The 22936-nt window shown below is 37.6% G+C and overlaps 1 protein-coding gene across 1 annotated transcript; it reads right to left on the minus strand.

Moving 5' to 3' along the window:
• Positions 1-629: 629 nt before the first annotated feature.
• Positions 630-22439, minus strand: LOC118761365 (the record flags this gene model as incomplete). The annotated part of the gene is made up of 5 exons (XM_036499208.1): positions 22298-22439; positions 21734-21856; positions 8209-8259; positions 5349-5399; positions 630-680 (listed from the first exon to the last, which is right to left on the minus strand). Coding segments are annotated over exons 1-5 (301 nt in total), but the record flags the coding sequence as incomplete, so codon positions are not given.
• Between the last annotated feature and the right edge of the window lie 497 nt (positions 22440-22936).

Below are 22936 nucleotides of genomic sequence, written 5' to 3' on the forward strand. Positions count from 1 at the left end.
TCACACGATATCGTGGTTTGATATTGGTGTATGGGTAAAAGTTAGTTGGAAAATGTCACATGAAGAACAGGAAATTGACCACGTGGAGTGCAGGAAATAGACGATGTGATGATTAGAAATCGGTTTGGATATTGGGGTGTAAGTAGAAGGGGGTGGGCGTGAATATGCAAGTATATAGTTCTATATGTGGATGTGTAGACAGTCTCATATAACTTTGCGTGTATCTGTATAGCGATGCGAATGAGCGTATCTATACATGGGAGCTCACGCACAAGTTTGCACACGCACACAAACACACACGCTTGGACGAACATGCAGGCGCACGTAAACACACATACACACATATAGGTAAGCATGCACACAAGCATGCGAATGCATATGTACATATGAATGAATACTCATGTGTGTATATGGGCGTATGCGCGTGTATGTGTGTTTGTGTGTGTGCTCGCGTTTCTCCAAGCAAGTGTGTGTATATTTGTGTGTGTGTGTGTGTGTGTGTATGTGTGTGTGTGTGTGTGTATGTGTGTGTGTGTGTGTGTGTGTGAGTGTCTGTGTGTATTTGTGTGTAAGTCTGTGGGCGCCCATGTACATGAGCGCACATAAAGTTTGCTAAAAGTGACACCTACCTTTATTTTGCATCATATTGTATATACTCAGTTTTGGTGTTTCCCCAGTCTCTGAGAAAAAAATAAGACAGTGAAAGGCATTTAAGTAAATTATAAATTAATAACATTTAATGAAAATATACAATAAATGTTCTAATACAATGAATATTTTATCATAAACATTCAGAAATTTAATGAAAATTTATAAAATTGGAAAAATTCGATTTTTCTAATGCGCGTCGAGGTTTATTACTCAAGGGTCACCATAACCTTCTTTTTAAAGAACTTAGGTTTAGGGAAGTTTTTCGATGCTTCATTTTGGTGCAACCACTGCGAAGTTCGTTCTTTTTATTATTAGTGTACACAATCCACTTTTCATCGCAGGATACAATACGGTCGAGAAATGCATCGGTCTAGTTACGGAGAAGAAGCGATGAACAAATTTTCTGATTTCAATTGAAATCGTAGGGTACCCATTTGTCGAAATGTTTTGAATTTCCGATCGCTGGCAGTTTTCTAGCAAACTTGAAATTTATTTACCAGTTCTCGAGTGATTTTATGTGGATCTTCCTCAATGACGGGTTTTAATTAAACGTCATCGATGATACATGGGCGTTTACTACACTCATGTTCTACAGGTCTCAGGGCTCCACTGCGAAATCGTTGAAACCATTTTCGAGATGACCACTCACTGATCATTTCTTCACCAACATTTCGTTGATATCGCGAGCAGTTTCAGCTGATATACATCCATTTTTGAATTTGAATAGTAAAATTGTTTGAATATCGCGCTTTGACATTTCCATTTCAGATGATTGCAACAGCGGTGAAAAAATATCGATATTAATCTATCGATGCATCTGGGAAGCCTAAGTCTGTATCATCAGACAATTGCCAAAACTTGTTTTAATAATCAAAAAATCTACAAAATAATGCTTACTTTTGACTCAATCTCATATATATATATATATATATAATATATATATATATATATATATATATATATATATTATATATATATATATATATATATATATATATATATTATAATATATATATATATATATATATGTATGTATGTATGTATGTATATATATATATCGCCTGGCCCTCGTGCCGGTGGCACATAAAAAGCACCATCCGTTCGTGGCCGTTTGCCACCTCTGTCTGGCACCAGTGCGGGTGGCACGTAAAAAGCACCCACTACAGTCACGGAGTGGTTGGCGTTAGGAAGGGCATCCAGCCGTAGAAACACTGCCAGATTTGACTGGGCCTGATGACGCCTTCTGGCTTCACAGACCCCAGTAGAACCGTCCAACCCATGCTAGCATGGAAAACGGACGCTAAATGATGATGATGATGATGATGATATATATATAATTTATAGAAGGAGCTTCTACAGGACTAGAACTGTTTCATTCAAAAGAAATCATCAGGAAGCTTGGTGATAGAATAGTTTTGGCATTTATACATTTAGGCAGATTTAAGTGGTGGTGGTGGGGGGGACTTTTTGGGGTAGGCATGGCGCAAACTGTCTTTCTTAGGGGAGTGGTCAAAAGAATCAGTGATAAAGTAGATAAAAGAATAAATAGAATAATAGAATAGAGTTTTAGGTAAATAAGAAGACTATCGCTTATATATATATATATATATATACACATATACACACATACACATATATATATATATATATATATATATGCACCCATATACATACATATACGTACACACCCATACACATACTCATACATACACACATACATATATCCATACACACACACACACATATATATATATATATATATATATACAAATACACACATACATACATGCCAACATGCAAGCACATGCACACATATATCTACACACATATATATAAAAAGGAATATACACCCCCATACACACACGCTCACATATATATATATACACATATATATACACACACACACATATATATATATATATATATCTGGTATTTGTTCATATATATATATATATCATCATCATCATCATCATCGTTTAACGTCCGTTCTCCATGCTAGCATGGGTTGGACGGTTCGACCGGGGATCTGGGAAGCCAGAAGGCTGCACCAGGCTCCAGTCTTATCTGGCAGGGTTTCTACATATGGATGCCCTTCCTAACGCCAACCACTCCGTGAGTGTAGTGGGTGCTTTTTACGTGCCACCTGCACAGGTGCCAGGCGAGGCTGGCAACGGCCACGGTTGGATTGGTGTATTTTATGTGCCACCGGCACGGAAGCCAGACGAGGCATGAATGTTTTAACATGAATGTTTTAACATGCAATTTTAACCAACATTCAGAAAGTTAATGAAAAATTTTAAAAACTGAAGAAAATCTACATTTTAAAATGGCTGGCGAGTATAAAAATTATAGTTAGGCTTGATTCAGCTCGACTCAACTTTTGTTTGGTCAAGCACTATAAGGTTTTCACCAGTAGCTTTTATCGTTTAATTCATTCATTATTTTCTTAACCCATGAAGAAATCATATTGCCAAATGTGTTATGAGGAGGTCAATAAGGAATGCATGATTAAATGTCAAGATATCAAATGAATCTTTTTCAAAAGTATTGATTCTATTTAACACTTTAACCTTCTTCATATTCCATAGCCTTGTTATTTCGTACTTAAGAGGGTAGTATCTCTCACTGTTTTCGCCTTCCTTTTTGACAATTCCCGAGTCGAAGGAGCATGCAGTATCAACTATATAGCACATAAGGTTAACCTTGTCCACTAACACCAGGTCCGGTCTGTCAAGCTCTAGCACCTGAACTATTTGGATTGGGGCATCCCAGAGGATTTTACTAGTCTCAGACACCTCCATGTTCCCCGTTATGTGCTCATTCCACATCTTGCCTCTCTCTAGTCCCCACTTTTCGCACAGTTTCCAATGTAACATGTTCAGTACCTGATTGTGTGGCCACAACTGGTAATGTTTTGGGGCAGGTCTAGGGCATTCTTTCGTGATATGAGCAATGGTTTCATCGACTCTTTTACAGATTTCTCATTCCTAACGTTGACCCTGTGTTTCCTGGCCAAATCTTGGTCTTGGGCTGCCAGTATAGTGCTCTCTGTCTCTTTTATTAGTGTTCCTTTCATCAGTCAATCCCACCTATTTATTCCAGCAAATTCTGTTATGGTTAGATGGAATTCATTGTGTAGGCCCTTGTTGCTTAATTCTTCATGTCCTTTTTGTAGTTCCTCCTTTATTTCCCCTTTTGCTCCACTCTCAATACTCCTTCATCCTTAATTGTCATTAGCAAGGTTTCCTTTCTTTCGGTGAGGTATCTCATTAAGCTCTCGACTTCGATAAGCACTCAGTCTTCCACACTTATCAATCCGCTTCCTCCATTTGCTCTCTTCATGTATTGGCGATCAGTGTCCACACATGGAGGATGGGCTCCATGCAACGTTAGGAGCTTTCTAGACTTCATGTCAATCACCTTAAACTTCTCCTCTGTCACAGGGTACGATCATGTCAATCAATTTACGGACTATATTGTTTTGGTCTTTCACAACAATATCTGATTTATTTGCTTTGAGGGTCTGATCTGTACAACTGCAAAGTCCAAAAGAATAGTTATATTTTCTGGCTCATTTACAGCCACAGGGTGGTGCTTATACCATTTGTCAAGTTTTTATTTTATAGTGCCAACACATTATCCAATGTAGATATTGACCAACCCTGTCATTTCCTGATTTGTACACTACAGGTGCTAAAACTTTACACCCAGACATTAGCTGGTCCACTGTATCAATCTCACCTTTAGCCCTGATCTCTGTAGACACGAATAGTTGTGATTCTGGTTTACATCAGCTTTTTTGCTATGGGCCACATATTTGCCATGCTGAAGTTTTTCTTCCCACCCATCAGCCAATTGTTCAAACGCATTTGACTTTGCTATTGATTTCACCTTCTTTGCAACTACAGCTTCCGCACTTCCATCATGCTGTTCAACCTGATTATTATGCATAGACTCACTAATATTATTATCATCATTATCCTTATTATGCACACAACAGATTAGACGCTTGCAAAAGTAGGATTTCCTATATCGGGCAAATATGACAAATATGACAAATATGACAAATATTCACCTGTCCCGTTTCTTTCCATAAATCAGACAGTCCTCCAGTTTTCAGTGACTAGCAGATAAGCGATTAGCTTTTAACCCAGACAGAACGGAGGCTATGCTTTCAGATATTTTCTTATCATGTTTTAAGAATAACTCAATACGTTTACCATTAATTCCGAGAAATTCTCACGTACAAGTAAGCATTGCTAGCAATAAGTTTCAACGCAACGCATAGTAACGACGCAGTACTTTTCCTAATAATGACATGGGAACGAATCTCCTCACAGCATCCGGGCCACAGACAGATATCCAGTGATTGTGCATTTATTTAATGCTTGTCTGTGGCTCGTACGCGGCTGCCTAGTGTTAACCTGGCTTGCTTTATCAGTATAAAGAAGAACCAAAGAAATCACTCATTGATTTCATAAATGATACAATGTGAAATTATAAATAATAAAGGTGGCTTATTCGCAAATTTGCAAAAAAAAGCAGAACAATAGACCCGACTAAAGTGACTAAGGGCACCACATGTAGGATTTGTCATCCTCCACAATCATTGTATTAAAGCCACTTAAGAAACTCATACAACACATGGAATGCGCTTAATGTTTCCTCACAAGAAATTATCTTAAAGTGATTCCTACCTTCATAGGGTACCAGAACATATTCACTCCTGTCGAGTAATTGACCATTCTCTGGAAACAAATAAGACAGGGACAGACATTAAAGAAAATTATGAATAATTCAAATTTATTCAATATGTGTGTGTGTGTGTGTGTGTGTGTATAACATGCTATAATACAATGTATATCTATACATATAAATTGGACATGGGCGATTCTTTCCTGTATACTCCACACACACACAGACCATTACATTCACACACACACACATACACAATAAATATACACTCACTCATACTGAGAAACGTATGCGCGCGTTCACACATACATACATGCACACACATGATTATATACCCATACGCAAACATATGGATGTACGCTTGCGCACCTTCACTTTAAACGTTCTACAGTGCATCCAAATGCACCCCAATTATTAGGAGACCCCCATTTAATAGGAAAGCCTCACATACTGACATACCACATCTGGTATTTGTTCATGGAAGAATTCAATCTTCTCCGTGTCTGTTTAACTACAACGTTTCCTGCTCCGCTGAACTAAATATAGAGGCCAGCGGAAAACACCAAAACTTCCTGAGCTTCTAAGGACTCCTTATAAGGAGCGCAAATCCACACAAGCATACACTTTATACTTGTAAGTATGCATGAGAGTGCAAGCAGCTTACAATAATGAACTTTTACTTATTATCTTTTTGTTGTTTTTGCTTTTTGAAAATTTCATTTATTTCTTTCAATTTTTGTTTAATTTTTTGATTTTTATTGAATCTTGGTTGTATTGTTTTTTTTGTTTTTTGTTTTTTTGTTGGTTAGTTATTTTTAGCGTTTTGACAGAAAAATGTCATTCTAAAATTGTTTTTTAACGTAAGCGTGCCCAAGCAAGTCGAATGCTTACACAGAGCGGGTTTTACAGCCACATCATCCAATCTGCTAGTTTTAACATAAAGTACATACAAATTTAATCAATCTGAGAAAGTTAATAGAAATTATGCATCGTTTTTTTTTCTACTGTGCGGCGAAGTCAGGTAATTATTGTCGAGGCTCGTTTGTGACCGACTCAACATTTATTTAGGTCAAGGACGTTTACTGCTTGAAAATTGGAGTCTTGGCAGCACTTCAGCTGGTCACCTCTGTCAAACCGTCTAACGCATGCCAGCATGGAAAGCTGATGTTAAATTATGAAGATGATGATGAGGTAGAGTATACTGGACGATATTAGCTAAAGTGATAAAGAATTTCATTTCATTTCATTTGAGTTTGAGTCCATGCTCAGGCCAAGTCGAAGACTCCACCCTCAGAGTCTGGTGTGGTTACCAGGTTGTATTCTCTGTTTAATTTTGACATGTGTAGGAGCGAGTTTGAGTCAGTTTGTGCTCGTTGTGTATATCCTGGGAGATGGGGTTCATCTCTAATGGTGCTTAAGTATCTATCCAGCTGCAATTTGAATGATTCCACACTGCATCCTGATAGATTTCTGACATGTACCGGAATGGAGTTGAATAGGTTGTGCTCCTCGAACCAACAGACTTGATTCTCGCAGGGTTTTTGCTGCCTGGCCAGCCTTTTTGTTGATTGGTGGCAGCTGGCAGCGTCTTCCGTGGCGCAGTGAGTGGTAGGTTTGATACCAAAGTTTGGCACCTTCTGCTCTATCATTTTCCAAATGTATATAATTCGGTATCGCTCAAATCTTCTTTCTATTGAGTACATCCTCGGTTTTGAGTCTTTGCCAATAGTCCAGGTCCCTCGTTTCTGAGAAGTATGAGGTAAAATTTCTTTGGAGCGATTCCATCTAGATAGTTGGCCCTTTGTTGTTGGTGACCACAACTGAGAACAGTAGTCAATCCTCGGAAGTATCATACTGTTCCAGAGGGTTTTCATTGTTGTGGTATCTCTTGATTTGAAGGTGCGAAGATCCACCCGCTGTACTTTCTTGCAGTAAGACAGACTGAGTCAAGGTGTTCTCTGAATTTTAGGTTGGTTCCCATGTGGATGCCTAAATCTTTCACATACTGTTTTTCCATTATTTGTTGTCCTGATGGTTTCTGTAGTTTGTTGTATTTTTCAGATCTTGATCTGTTCCGTACGAATTAGTTCAAACTTCTTATCATTGAACAACATGTTTGTTTGTTTTTTCCTGCCATTTATATGGTGGTCAGGTCCTTTTGTAAGGCCTCTGTATCCACCTCGTCTTTGATTTGTCTCATGACCCTGGTGTCATCAGCAAAGGATGAGACGTTGCGGGTTGTATCTTCATCTATGTCGAGATGAGGATGAGAAACAGATTGGCCGAGTACTGTACCCTGAGAACACTGCTGGTCACAGGTGATGGTGTTGAATGGGTTCCATTCACAGTGACTGTTTTGAGTTCTATTTGTAAGGAACTCATGTATCCATGTACCAACTTTTCCTCCTACTCCTAGCTTTCGAAGTTTGGACCCATGATGCCATGATCTACCTTGTCAAATGCCTTGGCAAAGTCGAGGTAAATAACATCTGTGTTGTATCCATCCTCTAGATTTTCTAGGATTTGGTCATGGTGTTCCAGTAGTTGGGAAAGACATGATCTACCTAACCTGAATCCCGCTGGTGCAATTCATCATGTTGGATTCCAGGAACTCAACCATTTTCCACGAACTATTCTTTCGAAGACCTTGATAATGTGTGATGTCAGTGAGATTGGTCGGTAGTTCTTTGGTTTTGATTTGCTGTCCCTGAAATGGATTATTTTTTAAATGAGGAACATGTATTACAGGTAGGATGTGTCAGCGTCAACAATCATTGCCATAAAACGACAGAAAAACCTGATGCAAAAGTTGGAATTCTCTTGATATTGCCTCGCATGAATTTAATTTTAAATGACACCTACCTTCATTTGATACTGGTCTGGAATCAGCCTCCTCTAATATTATGCTAGGCCCTAACGATAAATAAGACAGGGACAGACATTTAACAAATATTAAACAATGAACATTTAGCAATATTTATAATAAAGTTTATAATAACATGAATGTTTTAACATGCAATTTTAACCAACATTCAGAAAGTTAATGAAAATTTTTTAAAAACTGAAGAAAATCTACATTTTGAAATGGCTGGCGAGTATAAAAAATATAGTTAAGGCTTGATTCAGCTCGACTCAACTTTTGTTTGGTCAAGCACTAAAGGTTTTCACCAGTAGCTTTTATCGTTTAATTCATTCATTATTTTCTTAACCCATGAAGAAATCATATTGCCAAATGTGTTATGAGGAGGTCAATAAGGAATGCATGATTAAATGTCAAGATATCAAATGAATCTTTTTCAAAAGTATTGATTCTATTTAACACTTTAACCTTCTTCATATTCCATAGCCTTGTTATTTCGTACTTAAGAGGGTAGTATCTCTCACTGTTTTCGCCTTCCTTTTGACAATTCCCGAGTCGAAGGAGCATGCAGTATCAACTATATAGCACATAAGGTTCACCTTGTCCACTAACACCAGGTCCGGTCTTCAAGCTCTAGCACCTGAACTATTTGGATTGGGGCATCCCAGAGGATTTACTAGTCTCAGACCCCTCCACGTTCCCCGTTATGTGCTCATTCCACATCTTGCCTCTCTCTAGTCCCCACTTTTCGCACAGTTTCCAATGTAACATGTTCAGTACCTGATTGTGTGGCCACAACTGGTAATGTTTTGGGGCAGGTCTAGGGCATTCTTTCGTGATATGAGCAATGGTTTCATCGACTCTTTTACAGATTTCTCATTCCTAACGTTGACCCTGCGTTTCCTGGCCAAATCTTGGTCTTGCGCTGCCAGTATAGTGCTCTCTGTCTCTTTTATTAGTGTTCCTTTCATCAGTCAATCCCACCTATTTATTCCAGCAAATTCTGTTATGGTTAGATGGAATTCATTGTGTAGGCCCTTGTTGCTTAATTCTTCATATCCTTTTTGTAGTTCCTCCTTTATTTCCCTTTTTGCTCTGCTCTCAATACTCCCTCATCCTTAATTCTCATTAGCAAGATTTCCTTTCTTTCGGTGAGGTATCTCATTAAGCTCTCGACTTCGATAAGCACTCAGTCTTCCACACTTATCAATCCGCTTCCTCCATTTGCTCTCTTCATGTATTGGCGATCAGTGTCCACACATGGAGGATGGGCTCCATGCAACGTTAGGGGCTTTCTAGACTTCATGTTAATCACCTTTAGCTTCTCCTCTGTCACAGGGTACGATCATGTCAATCTATTTACAGACTATATTGTTTTGGTCTTTCACAACAATATCTGGTTTATTTGCTTTGAGGGTCTGATCTGTACTACTGCAAAGACCAAAAGAATAGTTATATTTTCTGGCTCATTTACAGCCACAGGGTTGTGCTTATACCATTTGTCAAGTTTTAAGTTTATAGTGCCAACACATTATCCAATGTAGATATTGACCAACCCTGTCATTTCCTGATTTGTACACTACAGGTGCAAAAACTTTACATCCAGATATTAGCTGGTCCACTGTATCAATCTCACCTTTAGCCCTGATCTCTGTAGACACGAATAGTTGTGATTCTGGTTTACATCAGCTTGTTTGCTACGGGCCACATATTTGCCATGCTGAAGTTTTTCTTCCCACCCATCAGCCAATTGTTCAAACGCATTTGACTTTGCTATTGATTTCACCTTCTTTGCAACTACAGCTTCCGCGCTTCCATCATGCTGTTCAACCTGATTATTATGCATAGACTCACTAATATTATTATCATCATTATTTTTATTATACACACAACAGATTAGGCTCTTGCAAAAGTAGGATTTCCGATATCGGGCTACAACATGACAAATATTCACCTGTCACGTTTCTTTCCATAAATCAGACAGTCCTCCAGACAGAACGGAGGCTGAGCTTTCAGATATTTTCTTATCATGTTTTAAGAATAACCCAATACGATTACCATTAATTCCGAGAAATTCTCACGTACAAGCAAGCATTGCTAGCAATAAGATTCAACGCAATGCATAGTAACGACGCAGTACTTTTCCTAATAATGACATGGGAACGAATCTCCTCACAGCATCCGGACCACAGACAGATATCCAGTGATTGTGCATTTATTTAATGCTTGTCTGTGGCTCGTACGCGGCTGCCTAGTGTTAACCTGGCTTGCTTTATCAGTATAAAAGAAGAACCAAAGAAATCACTCATTGATTTCATAAATGATATACAATGTGAAAATTATAAATAATAAAGGTGGCTTATTCGCAAATTTGCAAAAAAAAAGCAGAACAGTAGACCCGATAAAGTGACTAAGGGTCCAACATGTAGGATTTGTCATCCTCCACAATCATTGTATTAAAGCCACTTAAGAAACTCATCCAACATTTATGCAATGCGCTTAATGTTTCCTCACAAGAAATTATCTTAAAGTGATTCCTACCTTCATAGTTTACCGGAACATATCCATGCTTGAGTAATTGACCATTCTCTAGAAACAAATAAGACAGGGACAGACATTAAAGAAAATTATGAATAATTCAAATTTAATCAATATATATAGATATATATATATATATAATATATATATATATATATATATATATATATGTGTGTGTGTGTGTGTGTGTGTGTGTGTGTGTGTGTGTGAATATATATATAACGTGCTATAATACAATGTATATCTATACATATAAATTGGACATGGGCGATTCTTTCCTGTATATTTTCTTGTCTTGGGATTCACGGTCAAACAGCTGGATGGAATTGCGCGAAAAATTAATGTGTAGAATGAGCCGGTGGTGTTGCTTGGCTTTGTGTTTCTTCCGTAGCTCCCATGGTTACCGAGATAATTGTATCTATATGCTTGGCTTTTCTTATCATTTTATCCCGCAATGGTAAATATTTTATCGGAGACAACTCTGAAAATATTTTATCTTATTATTTCCCTTAATTTTGGTATTCGCTCTTCTCCATTGTATTTATTTAAATCTGATCGAACAGATTAAGTTTTTATCTTTTCAAAAATAATTAGTAGTTATCGATCAGCAATCACTCTTATTTATCGTTTTCACTGCACTCACCGTTCTTTTACAAAAAATGACGTGATGCAATGCTGCTTTATAAGGATAATATGAACACGCTACTCCACACACACACAGACTATTACATACACACACACACATAAATATATGTTCACGCATACTGAGAAACGTATGCGCGCGTTCACACATACATACATACATGCACACTCATGATTATATACCCATACGCAAGCATATGGATGTACGCTTGCGCACCTTCACCTTAAACATTCTACAGTACATCCAAGTGCACCCCAATTATTAGGAGACCCCCATTTAATAGGGAAGCCTCACATACTGACATACCACATCTGGTATTTGTTCATGGAAGAATTCAATCTTGTCCGTGTCTGTTTAACTACAACGTTTCCTGCTCCGCTGAACTAAATATAGAGGCCAGCGGAAAACCCCAAAACTTCCTGAGCTTCTAAGGAATCCTTATAAGGAGCGCAAATCCACACAGGCATACACTTTATAATTGTAAGTAAGTATGCATGAGAGTGCAAGCAGCTTACAATAATGAACTTTTACTTATTATCTTTTTGTTGTTTTTGCTTTTTGAAAATTTCATTTATTTCTTTCAATTTTTGTTTAATTTTTTGATTTTTATTAAATCTTGGTTGTATTGTTTTTTTTGTTTTTTTTTTTTGTTGGTTAGTTATTTTTAGCGTTTTGACAGAAAAATGTCATTCTAAAATTGTTTTTTAACGTAAGCGTGCCCAAGCAAGTCGAATGCTTACACAGAGCGGGTTTTACAGCCACATCATCCAATCTGCTAGTTTTAACATAAAGTACATACAAATTTAATCAATCTGAGAAAGTTAATAGAAATTATTCATGGTTTTTTTTCTACTGCGCGGCGAAGTCAGGTAATTATTGTCGAGGCTCGTTTGTGACCGACTCAACATTTATTTGGGTCAAGGACGTTTACTGCTTGAAAATTAAATTAAATTAATAATTGTTTTCTCAAATTCTAAAGACATCATATTTGCCAATAAGCAATACCTTATTAAATGGCAGGATATCAAACGAATCTTTCTCGAACGCGTTGCTTATATTGAATATTCTAGCGTCAGGTTCCAAATAAACTGTCTTATACCCGTCTAATGCCCGTCGGTCCGGCTAGTCTTATAAAATTATGATTCAATGTGAAAATATTTCATTATTGTTGTTGTCGCTGTTGTTGTTGCCTTTGCACAGCTTCTAACGCTAGAGGTATACTACGGTGTTAGCTGTTCACTACCAGTGAACTAAGATAACACCTCTTATTTTTCGAGCACCTTCCGGAGTATTCGAGCGGTTCCAAGCAGTGCTGTTTTCTGCAAGTGCTCCACCCTTATTGCAGCCCCTGTATGCATAAATATAGCACACATGTGAACGTGTAAGCGTGTTGTCTATCAGATGTGACACATTGCCGGTTACAATACACATAGGCATTCTTTTAGCCTACACATGATGTCACGCCCGATGGCTAAGTGAGCCCCTGACAGAAAGTGGGGGCTGGTAGAATGTAGGACTGAAAAACACAGCGTGCTGCCCAATCTGGGAATCAGAACGTAGATCTAGCGATAGTGAGTGCAAAACTTAAGCATTTGGCCACGCTCCTTTACAAAAGAATAGCTGTGTGTGTGTGTGTGTGTGTGTGTGTGTGTGTGTGTGTGTCTGTGTGTGTCTGTGTGTGATTATGTTTGAGTATGTATACATACATACATACATGAATACATTCATATATATATGCACATACATACGTATATATATAAATACATATGTGTGTGTGAGCATATGAATTTATATATATATATATATATATATATATATATATATATATATATATATGAATATAAAAAGTAAAAGTAAAAGTAAAAGAATCAAAAAGAAGAGTAAGTCCAGTTAGGCAGCTTTTTAATCCCTACTAATATATCGATACATACAGATGTTCGTATATGCAGTATTTAAAGTTACATTTAAATAACTTTTTGTAACGATTTACCTGTATAAGAAGATCTATATGTATCTCCTCAGGCGATACTCAGTTGGTGTCCCCATTAAGTAATTCTAGATTTCCATGCTACAGCATCCATTATGACTAGAATTGCTAGCATATCATACGAATACTACCGGCTATTTTGGGAATTCTAAGGGTGAACGAGCTCTATTTGTACTCGTATACGTTCTTAATAGAACACACCTCAACTGACTATATATGAATATATATACTTATATATATTGATAAAACGGTAAGATAACAAAAGAAAGAAAGAGACCTCAATATTATGTAAATAGAGGAAATTTATCTATACAATAATATGTTACTTTACTCGGTAGTCAAGATAAAACTCTGAGTTTCAGATGCCGAAGTGGAAATCCACAACACCATCTCTTCGGTTATCTGGCTATTTGAAAACGCTATGAAAAAATACCGTTAAATAAAGGGAAATTACTGTCTTATAACTCTGCTTGCCTGCGTACTTATACATCGCTCGTATTTTTCGTCATAAAAATTATATAAAAATACATAAAAAATATATAAAAATATATAAATATATATAAATTCTTCTTGGGACATAACATAGAAAGCATGTTCTATCTGTTTTCTTTAGGGGACCAAGAACGTAACAGAAATTTAGTCACATGTGGGCATGATCCGAAAAGCTCTGTCCTTGTATTTAGACATGTAGTAGGGTCTAAGCTGCTTTTCCAGATAAGCCATCTCTCCATGTCGCATAGACCGCACCTTCCGCTGCCGTTGGTATAGGGCTTACATCTGGCCAAAATCTTCCATTGTATGTTATAATCGACACCTTTATCTCTTAAAGACCAAATATGATTAGATAATTGTGTCGCTTTTCTTTTGTTCCAGTGCCTAAAGCTCAAAGTGTGGTTATTGAACCTGGCCTTGAAATTACCCTCTGTAAGGCCCACGTATTTCTTCGTCGAAACGGTGTCTTTAGTGGTTATAGAGTTTGGCCAGATGTAAGCCCTATACCAACGGCAGCGGAAGGTGCGGTCTATGCGACATGGAGAGATGGCTTATCTGGAAAAGCAGCTTAGACCCTACTACATGTCTAAGACAGTAATTTCCCTTTATTTAACGGTATTTTTTCATAGCGTTTACTTATATATATATATATATATAAACGAGAAAAGAAGCAACAAGAATGGATTAGTTTTTAGTACAATTGTTTCATACAGACAGGCTTATTAAAAGTTGCAAATATTGCAGCAGATATGTATTTCCCTTAATGATAGCCTTTGACCCCTCAATCCCTTACCCTGTTCTCTCTTTAGATTCTCATATCTGCTTTAGCTACTTCAGGTTGGCAATTAATAGCTGTTTACTGGTCAAAAATAATATTCTCCTTATAGTTCTTAGATTCCTGCAAATTCTAAGCCAGCCTGACCGTCTCCATATTTAAGAGACTTTTTTTCTGTGTAGGGCGTTACCTGCGACCCCTTCCCTCTCAGTTGTCACAGTATACTCTATGTGGGCGTTTTTTTCTTTTTTCTTTTTTCTTTTTTCTTTTTTCTTTCTTCTTTTTTCTTTTTTCTTCTTCTCTTTTTCTTTTTTTCTTTTTCTTTCTTTTCTTTTTTCTTTTCTTCTCTTTCCTTTTCTTTTCTTTGCTCCACAAAATTCCTTCAGCCTTTAGAAGTCATACCATAGCAGTTTTGTGAAGAGAATAGTAATGTGGCAAATACCTTATCATATAGCATGAAATTATACCCACCTCATTGTGGATTAACCATGGATAAATTCATCGTCTGTGAGTATGAAATACCTCCTCATATCTCTGGAAATTTACACCTACACTATGGATGGATTAAACTTCTCTGTGAAGCTAATAAGCTTTTTTAAAACCTGTGATAAGACTGTGCATCATCATTAAAGAACTTTGGAAGTCTGTTTACAACCTGAATCTGCTTTTAATGAAATTATCTCCAATACTTCATGAGTGTAGCCTCACCCACTAAGATGTTTGGAGAACTCATATGTGTTTTAGCTGATGAGTACGGGACACTTTTATCTGCTGCAATATTTGCAACTTTTAATAAAGCCTGTCTTTGTATGAAACAATTGTACTAAAAACTAATCCATTCTTGTTGCTTCTTTTCTCGTTTATAATCACCCCACATTACTGTATTGGTTAACACCATATAGTCTTCTGGTGCATCTAAGTTAAGTACCGCATTCAAGTGAATTCATTAGAATTGACTTGAATCTTAATTGCTTTTATATATATATATATATATATATATATATATATATACATACACGCACACACACACACAGACACACACACACACACACATATATATATGTACACACGATGGAGTGGACAGACGAACGAAGGGCACTCAACCAATATATTGGGAGTTACATGAATGGATCTTGATATTCAAGCGTGATCCTAGTCGTCAACCATTTTGAATTTGAATGACAGAAGTTGATTGTTATTAACGATTAAGAGTATGACGACAGGGTAATCCCCCGGTCCATCAGGAATTACTGCAGAGATGCTCAAAATATCTGGCAGTGTCGGCTATAGCCTAGTCACACGTAAAGTTAACCAGTTGATACACGAAGGAGTCATACCCAATGACTGGTGTAGCAGTATAATAGTCAACTGCTACAAAGGTAAAGGTGATGCTTTAGATACAAATAATTACAGTGGTATCAAGCTGTTGGATCAGGTAATGAAGGTTACGGAGACGGCCATAGCCCAACTAATTAGGGAGAGAGTCAGATTGGATGAGATGCAGTTTGGTTTTGTGTCAGGGAAAAACACCACTGATGCTATATTCCTGGTAAGACAGCTGCAGGAAAAATACCTAGCCAAAGATAAGCCCCTGTACCAGGCTTTCGTTGACATGGAGGAAGCCTTTGACAGGGTCCCCCGATCCCTTATCTGGTGATCATTGAGAAAACTAGGGATAGCGAATGGTTAGTGAGAGGCGTGCAAGCCATGTACAGGGACGCTGTCACTAAGGTGAGGGCTGGCAACGAGTACACTGAAGAATTCAGGGTAGAGGTAGGGTTCAACCAGGGTTCAGTCCTCAGCCACCTCCTATTTATCAGAGTCCTCCAGCAATAACGGAGGAATTCAAGACAGGATGCCCCTGGGACCTCCTTTATGCTGATGACCCTGTTCTAATTGCTGAGTCACTATCAGAACTAGAGGAAAAGTTTCAGGTGTGGAAACAAGGATTAGAATCGAAGGGCCTTAGAGTCAACCTAGCTAAAACCAAAGTCCTAATAAGTAGGAAGGCAGGCAAACCACAAATCTCTTCAGGTAGATGGCCCTGCTCGATCTGTAGTAGAGGCGTAGGTAGAAACTCTATAAGATGTACCCAGTGTAAGCTATGGACACATAAGTGGTGCAGTAATATCAAAGGAAGGCTAACGGGGAAGATAGTTTTGTATGTGGCAGATGCTCGGGAGCAATAAGCACTGAAAATGTGCAGAGAACAACTGCCACATTCCAGGGAGGTAAACTAGAAGTAGTTGATAGCTTCCGTTACCTAGGTGACCAGGTCAGTAGCGGGGGAGGGTGTGCTGAAAGTGTAGCTGCTAGAATAAAAATAGCTTGGGCAAAGTTCAGTGAGCTCTTACCCCTGCTGGTGACAAAGGGCCTCTCGCTCAGAGTAAAAGGTAGACTGTATGACGCTTGTGTACGAACAGCCATGCTACATGGCAGTGAAACATGGGCTGTGACTGCTGAGGACATGCATAAGCTCGCAAGGAATGAAGCCAGTATGATCCGATGGATGTGTAATGTCAGTGTGCATACTCGACAGAGTGTGAGTACCATGAGAGAAATGTTGGACCTAAGAAGCATCAGATGTGGTGTGCAAGAGAGACGACTACGCTGGTATGGTCATGTGGCGAGAATGGATGAGGATAGATGTGTGAAAAAGTGCCACACCCTAGCGGTTGAGTGAACCTGTGGAAGAAGTAGACCCTGGAAGACCTGGGATGAAGTGGTGAAGCACGACCTTCGAAATTTAGACCTCACTAAAGAAATGACTAGTGACCGAGACTTTTGGAAATATGCTGTTCGTGAGAAGACCCGGCAAGCCAAATGAGACCATAATCTCGTGGCCTATGCCAGGAGCGTAACCAGCCCACTTATTCGTAACTTTTCCTTCTTTGGACACCAAAACTCTGCTTGCGAATACCTGTTGAGGCAAGTGAAATTAAAATCAAAATCAAATTCGATGACTGACGTCCGTGCTAGCGGGGTGCAAAGAGCACCATACGAGTGTGATCATTGACAGAGCGGCTAACCGGCTTCCGTGCAAGTGGCTCTTAAAAGGCACCATTCGAATGTGATCGTTACCAGCGTCGCCTTACTGGTACTCGAGTCCCGTGCTAGTAGAGTATTAAGAGCACCATCCGAGCGTGATCGTTGCCAGGGTGGCTATCTGGCCTCTGTGCCGGTGGCACGTAAAAGACACCATTTGAGTATAATCGTTACCAGCATCGCCTTACTGGCACCTGTGCCGGTGGCATGTGTAAAAGATTCGAGCGAGGTCGTTGCCAGTACCGCCTGACTGGTCCCGTGCCGGTGGCACATAAAAGCACCCACTACACGCTCGGAGTGGTTGGTGTTAGGAAGGGCATCCAGCTGTAGAAACTCTGCCACATCAAGATTGAAGCCTGGTGCAGCCATCTGGTTCGCCAGCCCTTAGTCAAATCTTCCAACCCATGCTAGCATGGAAAGCGGGCGTTAAACGATAATGATTATGGTGATGATGATGTACGTTGGGCTGAGATTGGTCGAGGAAGGTCACACGATATCGTGGTTTGATATTGGTGTATGGGTAAAAGTTAGTTGGAAAATGTCACATGAAGAACAGGAAATTGACCACGTGGAGTGCAGGAAATAGACGATGTGATGATTAGAAATCGGTTTGGATATTGGGGTGTAAGTAGAAGGGGGTGGGCGTGAATATGCAAGTTCTATATGTGGATGTGTAGACAGTCTCATATAACTTTGCGTGTATCTGTATAGCGATGCGAATGAGCGTATCTATACATGGGAGCTCACGCACAAGTTTGCACACGCACACAAACACACACGCTTGGACAAACATGCAGGCGCACGTAAACACACATACACACATATAGGTAAGCATGCACACAAGCATGCGAATGCATATGTACATATGAATGAATACTCATGTGTGTATATGGGCGTATGCGCGTGTATGTGTGTTTGTGTGTGTGCTCGCGTTTCTCCAAGCAAGTGTGTGTATATTTGTGTGTGTGTGTGTGTGTGTGTGTGTGTTGTGTGTGTGTGTGTGTGTGTGTTGTGTGTGTGAGTGTCTGTGTGTATTTGTGTGTAAGTCTGTGGGCGCCCATGTACATGAGCGCACATAAAGTTTGCTAAAAGTGACACCTACCTTTATTTTGCATCATATTGTATATACTCAGTTTTGGTGTTTCCCCAGTCTCTGAGAAAAAAATAAGACAGTGAAAGGCATTTAAGTAAATTATAAATTAATAACATTTAATGAAAATATACAATAAATGTTCTAATACAATGAATATTTTATCATAAACATTCAGAAATTTAATGAAAATTTATAAAATTGGAAAAATTCGATTTTTCTAATGCGCGTCGAGGTTTATTAGTCAAGGGTCACCATAACCTTCTTTTTAAAGAACTTAGGTTTAGGGAAGTTTTTCGATGCTTCATTTTGGTGCAACCACTGCGAAGTTCGTTCTTTTTATTATTAGTGTACACAATCCACTTTTCATCGCAGGATACAATACGGTCGAGAAATGCATCGGTCTAGTTACGGAGAAGAAGCGATGAACAAATTTTCTGATTTCAATTGAAATCGTAGGGTACCCATTTGTCGAAATGTTTTGAATTTCCGATCGCTGGTAGTTTTCTAGCAAACTTGAAATTTATTTACCAGTTCTCGAGTGATTTTATGTGGATCTTCCTCAATGACGGGTTTTAATTAAACGTCATCGATGATACATGGGCGTTTACTACACTCATGTTTTACAGGTCTCAGGGCTCCACTGCGAAATCGTTGAAACCATTTTCGAGATGACCACTCACTGATCATTTCTTCACCAAACATTTCGTTGATATCGCGAGCAGTTTCAGCTGATATACATCCATTTTTGAATTGAATAGTAAAATTGTTTGAATATCGCGCTTTGACATTTCCATTTCAGATGATTGCAACAGCGGTGAAAAAATATCGATATTAATCTATCGATGCATCTGGGAAAGCCTAAGTCTGTATCATCAGACAATTGCCAAAACTTGTTTTAATAAATCAAAAAATCTACAAAATAATGCTTACTTTTGACTCAATCTCATATATATATATATATATATATATATATATATGTAGGTCCCGGGTTGAGTCGGGGTTAACCACAGTAAATAAGGTACTCAATACATAGCAGAGTAAATTAATTTATTTTATAGAAGGAGCTTCTACAGGACTAGAACTGTTTCATTCAAAAGAAATCATCAGGAAGCTTGGTGATAAGAATAGTTTTGGCATTTATACATTTAGGCAGATTTAAAGTGGTGGTGGGGGGGGACTTTTTGGAGTAGGCATGGCGCAAACTGTCTTTCTTAGGGGAGTGGTCAAAAGAATCAGTGATAAAGTATATGTATGTGTATACATAGAACACGTGCGTTTGTGTATGTGTATGAGTGTGCGTGTGAGTGTGTGTGCGTGTGTGAGTGTTTGTGTTCGTATCAGTGGGAAGAAAGATAGTAAGGAAGGGAGAGGGGCAATAAATGGTTTTTTAGGCCGGCTAGCTCCCTCGGGAGGGTCTTACTTCAGTGCCGGCCTGGTAGCTCGAGGTCAAAATAAAAATAAAAATAAAATAAAATAAGGGAAGAAATGTGTGTGTATATGTGTGCATGTATATACATATGTATATATATGTATATATGTATATATATATATTATATATATATATATATATATATATTATATATATATATATATTATATATATATATATATGTGTGTGTGTGTGTGTGTGTGTGTGTGGTGTGTGTGTGTGTGTATATATGTGTATATATATATGTGAGCGTGTGTGTATGGGGGTGTATATTCTTTTATATATATATGTGTGTAGATATATGTATGCGTGTGCTTGCATGTTGGCATGTATGTGTGTGTGTATTTGTATATATATATATATGTGTGGATATATGTATGTGTGTATGTATGAGTATGTGTATGGGTGTGTACGTCGATGTATGTATATGGGTGCATATATATATAGATATATATATATATATGTGTGTGTATGTGTGTATATGTGTATATATATATATATTTATATATAGAGATATATATATATATATAAGTGATAATCTTCTTATTTACCTAAAACCCTATTCTATTTATTCTTTTATCTACTTTATCACTGATTCTTTTGACCACTCCCCTAAGAAAGACAGTTTGCGCCATGCCTACTCCAAAAAGTCCCCCCCACCACCACCACTTTAAATCTGCCTAAATGTATAAATGCCAAAACTATTCTTGTCACCAAGCTTCATGATGATTTCTTTTGAATGAAACAGTTCTAGTCCTGTAGAAGCTCCTTCTATAAAATAAATTAATTTACTCTGCTATGTATTGAGTACCTTATTTACTGTGGTTAACCCCGACTCAACCCGGGACCTACATATATATATATATATATATATATATATATATATATATATATACAGTGGCCAGAATGAGTTTAAGACCGATGAAGACAGATCTATTCCTTAATTTATTTTCAACAAAGCTGTATAAAATTATTTTACTTTTTACAGCTTATGTAGGATTTCTTTCTCTTTCCAATGATACAGACGTTATATATCTTTCTACAATTCGATATATGCTCAGTGACATTTCATCCGTCTTTATGTTCTTTGTTTAAATTCTAGACTGATAAAATAAATAACACTTGTGTACTTGGGTCGACGTAAACGATTTGCCCCTGCCCCATTTCTGCTGGCCTTCAAACATAATTTTAAAATCTATATTTAGCTTTAGTAAGGCGGTAAGTTGGTAGAATCGGAAGCACACCGGACAAAATAATTACTAGCATTTGGTCCATCATTAATTTCTGAGTTCCACTTCCACCGAGATCAACTTCGCCTTTTAGAATTTCGGGGTCATTAATATAAGTACAAGCTAAGCAATGGGGTTGATGTAATCGACTCAGCTCCTCTCCGGAAATTGCTGACCTTGTGTGTAAATATGAAACTAATTAACACTTAAACCAACGGTAGATACCCAAAGCAAGTACTAATCGGGTACGAAGCACCTAAAACAAATATTTTAAATAAATGTCTAAAATCAAAATACCTCTTTTATATTTGCGAGTTTTCATTATAATCCAGGGCAGAAAACATCCAAGAATGAACAGAAGTGGAAATAAAACCACGAAGACTATGATCACAGTATAACTTATTGGCGTAGGATTTTTACCTGAAAAAAAATCACGAAAGAATATTTCAATATGCTAAGCCTTATAATACAATACCGTACAAAAATCTTCGGTCACTTAAAACTATTGTAAACTTGTAAACTTCTACTAATTGTCAAATTATAAGTGGACATTTTGCATTGCATTTTTTACAGAATAAATGTTGGCCCTGTTGGAGTTAATTCCATATCTAACCATTATATTTTGTAGTAGCGGTTCTGAATTAGAAGGGAAGATGCGAAACGATCACCAAAAATGGCCCTGCAAAAGTTTTCGGCCACCTCACATAGACCCAATAAGTGATTTAAAACAGAAACATGTCTATAATGAAAAATTGTTACATTTCAAGATGTTACAGTAAATTTTTAATATTCCGTGTGGCTTCCCTTAGCTTGAATAATTACTTCCATGTGCCTGGTTAGAAATGCATACAAAACCTTTACCATCGTCAATGGTCTGAGATGCCATTCTCTGCGGCTGAGCTCCCACAACTCTTCAGAACTGCACGGATTCTTCTAATAAATTATTCGTCCTAATAATGCATAAATCGCTGCATACAATTAATGCGATGGAAACAAGTGTTGGACTATTAATATATATAAAGCAACTGTAAATATATATAACATTTGGATATTCAAATTCTCTCCATTCTCCTTAATATAAATTAAGTTAGCTAAGTGTGTTAATCTAGTTAAGTTCGTTGAGTTAATTACTTAAGTTAATTTAGTTAAGAAAGTTTGTTAAATTAGTTAAATCAGTTAAGTTAATTAGTTAAGTAAGTTAATTTGTTAAGTAAGTTAATTAGTTACGTAAGTTAATAAGTTAAATGAAGTTAGTTATTTAGTAAGGGATGTAGGTAGGTAGATAGATAGATAAATAGATAGATAGATAGACAGATAGACAGATAGACAGACAGACAGACAGACAGACAGACAGACAGACAGACAGAAAGAAAGAAAGAAAGAAAGAAAGATAGATAGATAGATAGATAGATAGATAGATAGATAGATAGATAGATAGATAGATAGATAGATAGATAGATAGATTAAAGAGAACCTTTCCTTCGCTGTAGAGTTGTTAAT

This window comes from Octopus sinensis, unplaced genomic scaffold, assembly GCF_006345805.1.
Source record: "Octopus sinensis unplaced genomic scaffold, ASM634580v1 Contig12676, whole genome shotgun sequence".
Lineage (NCBI taxonomy): Eukaryota > Metazoa > Mollusca > Cephalopoda > Octopoda > Octopodidae > Octopus > Octopus sinensis.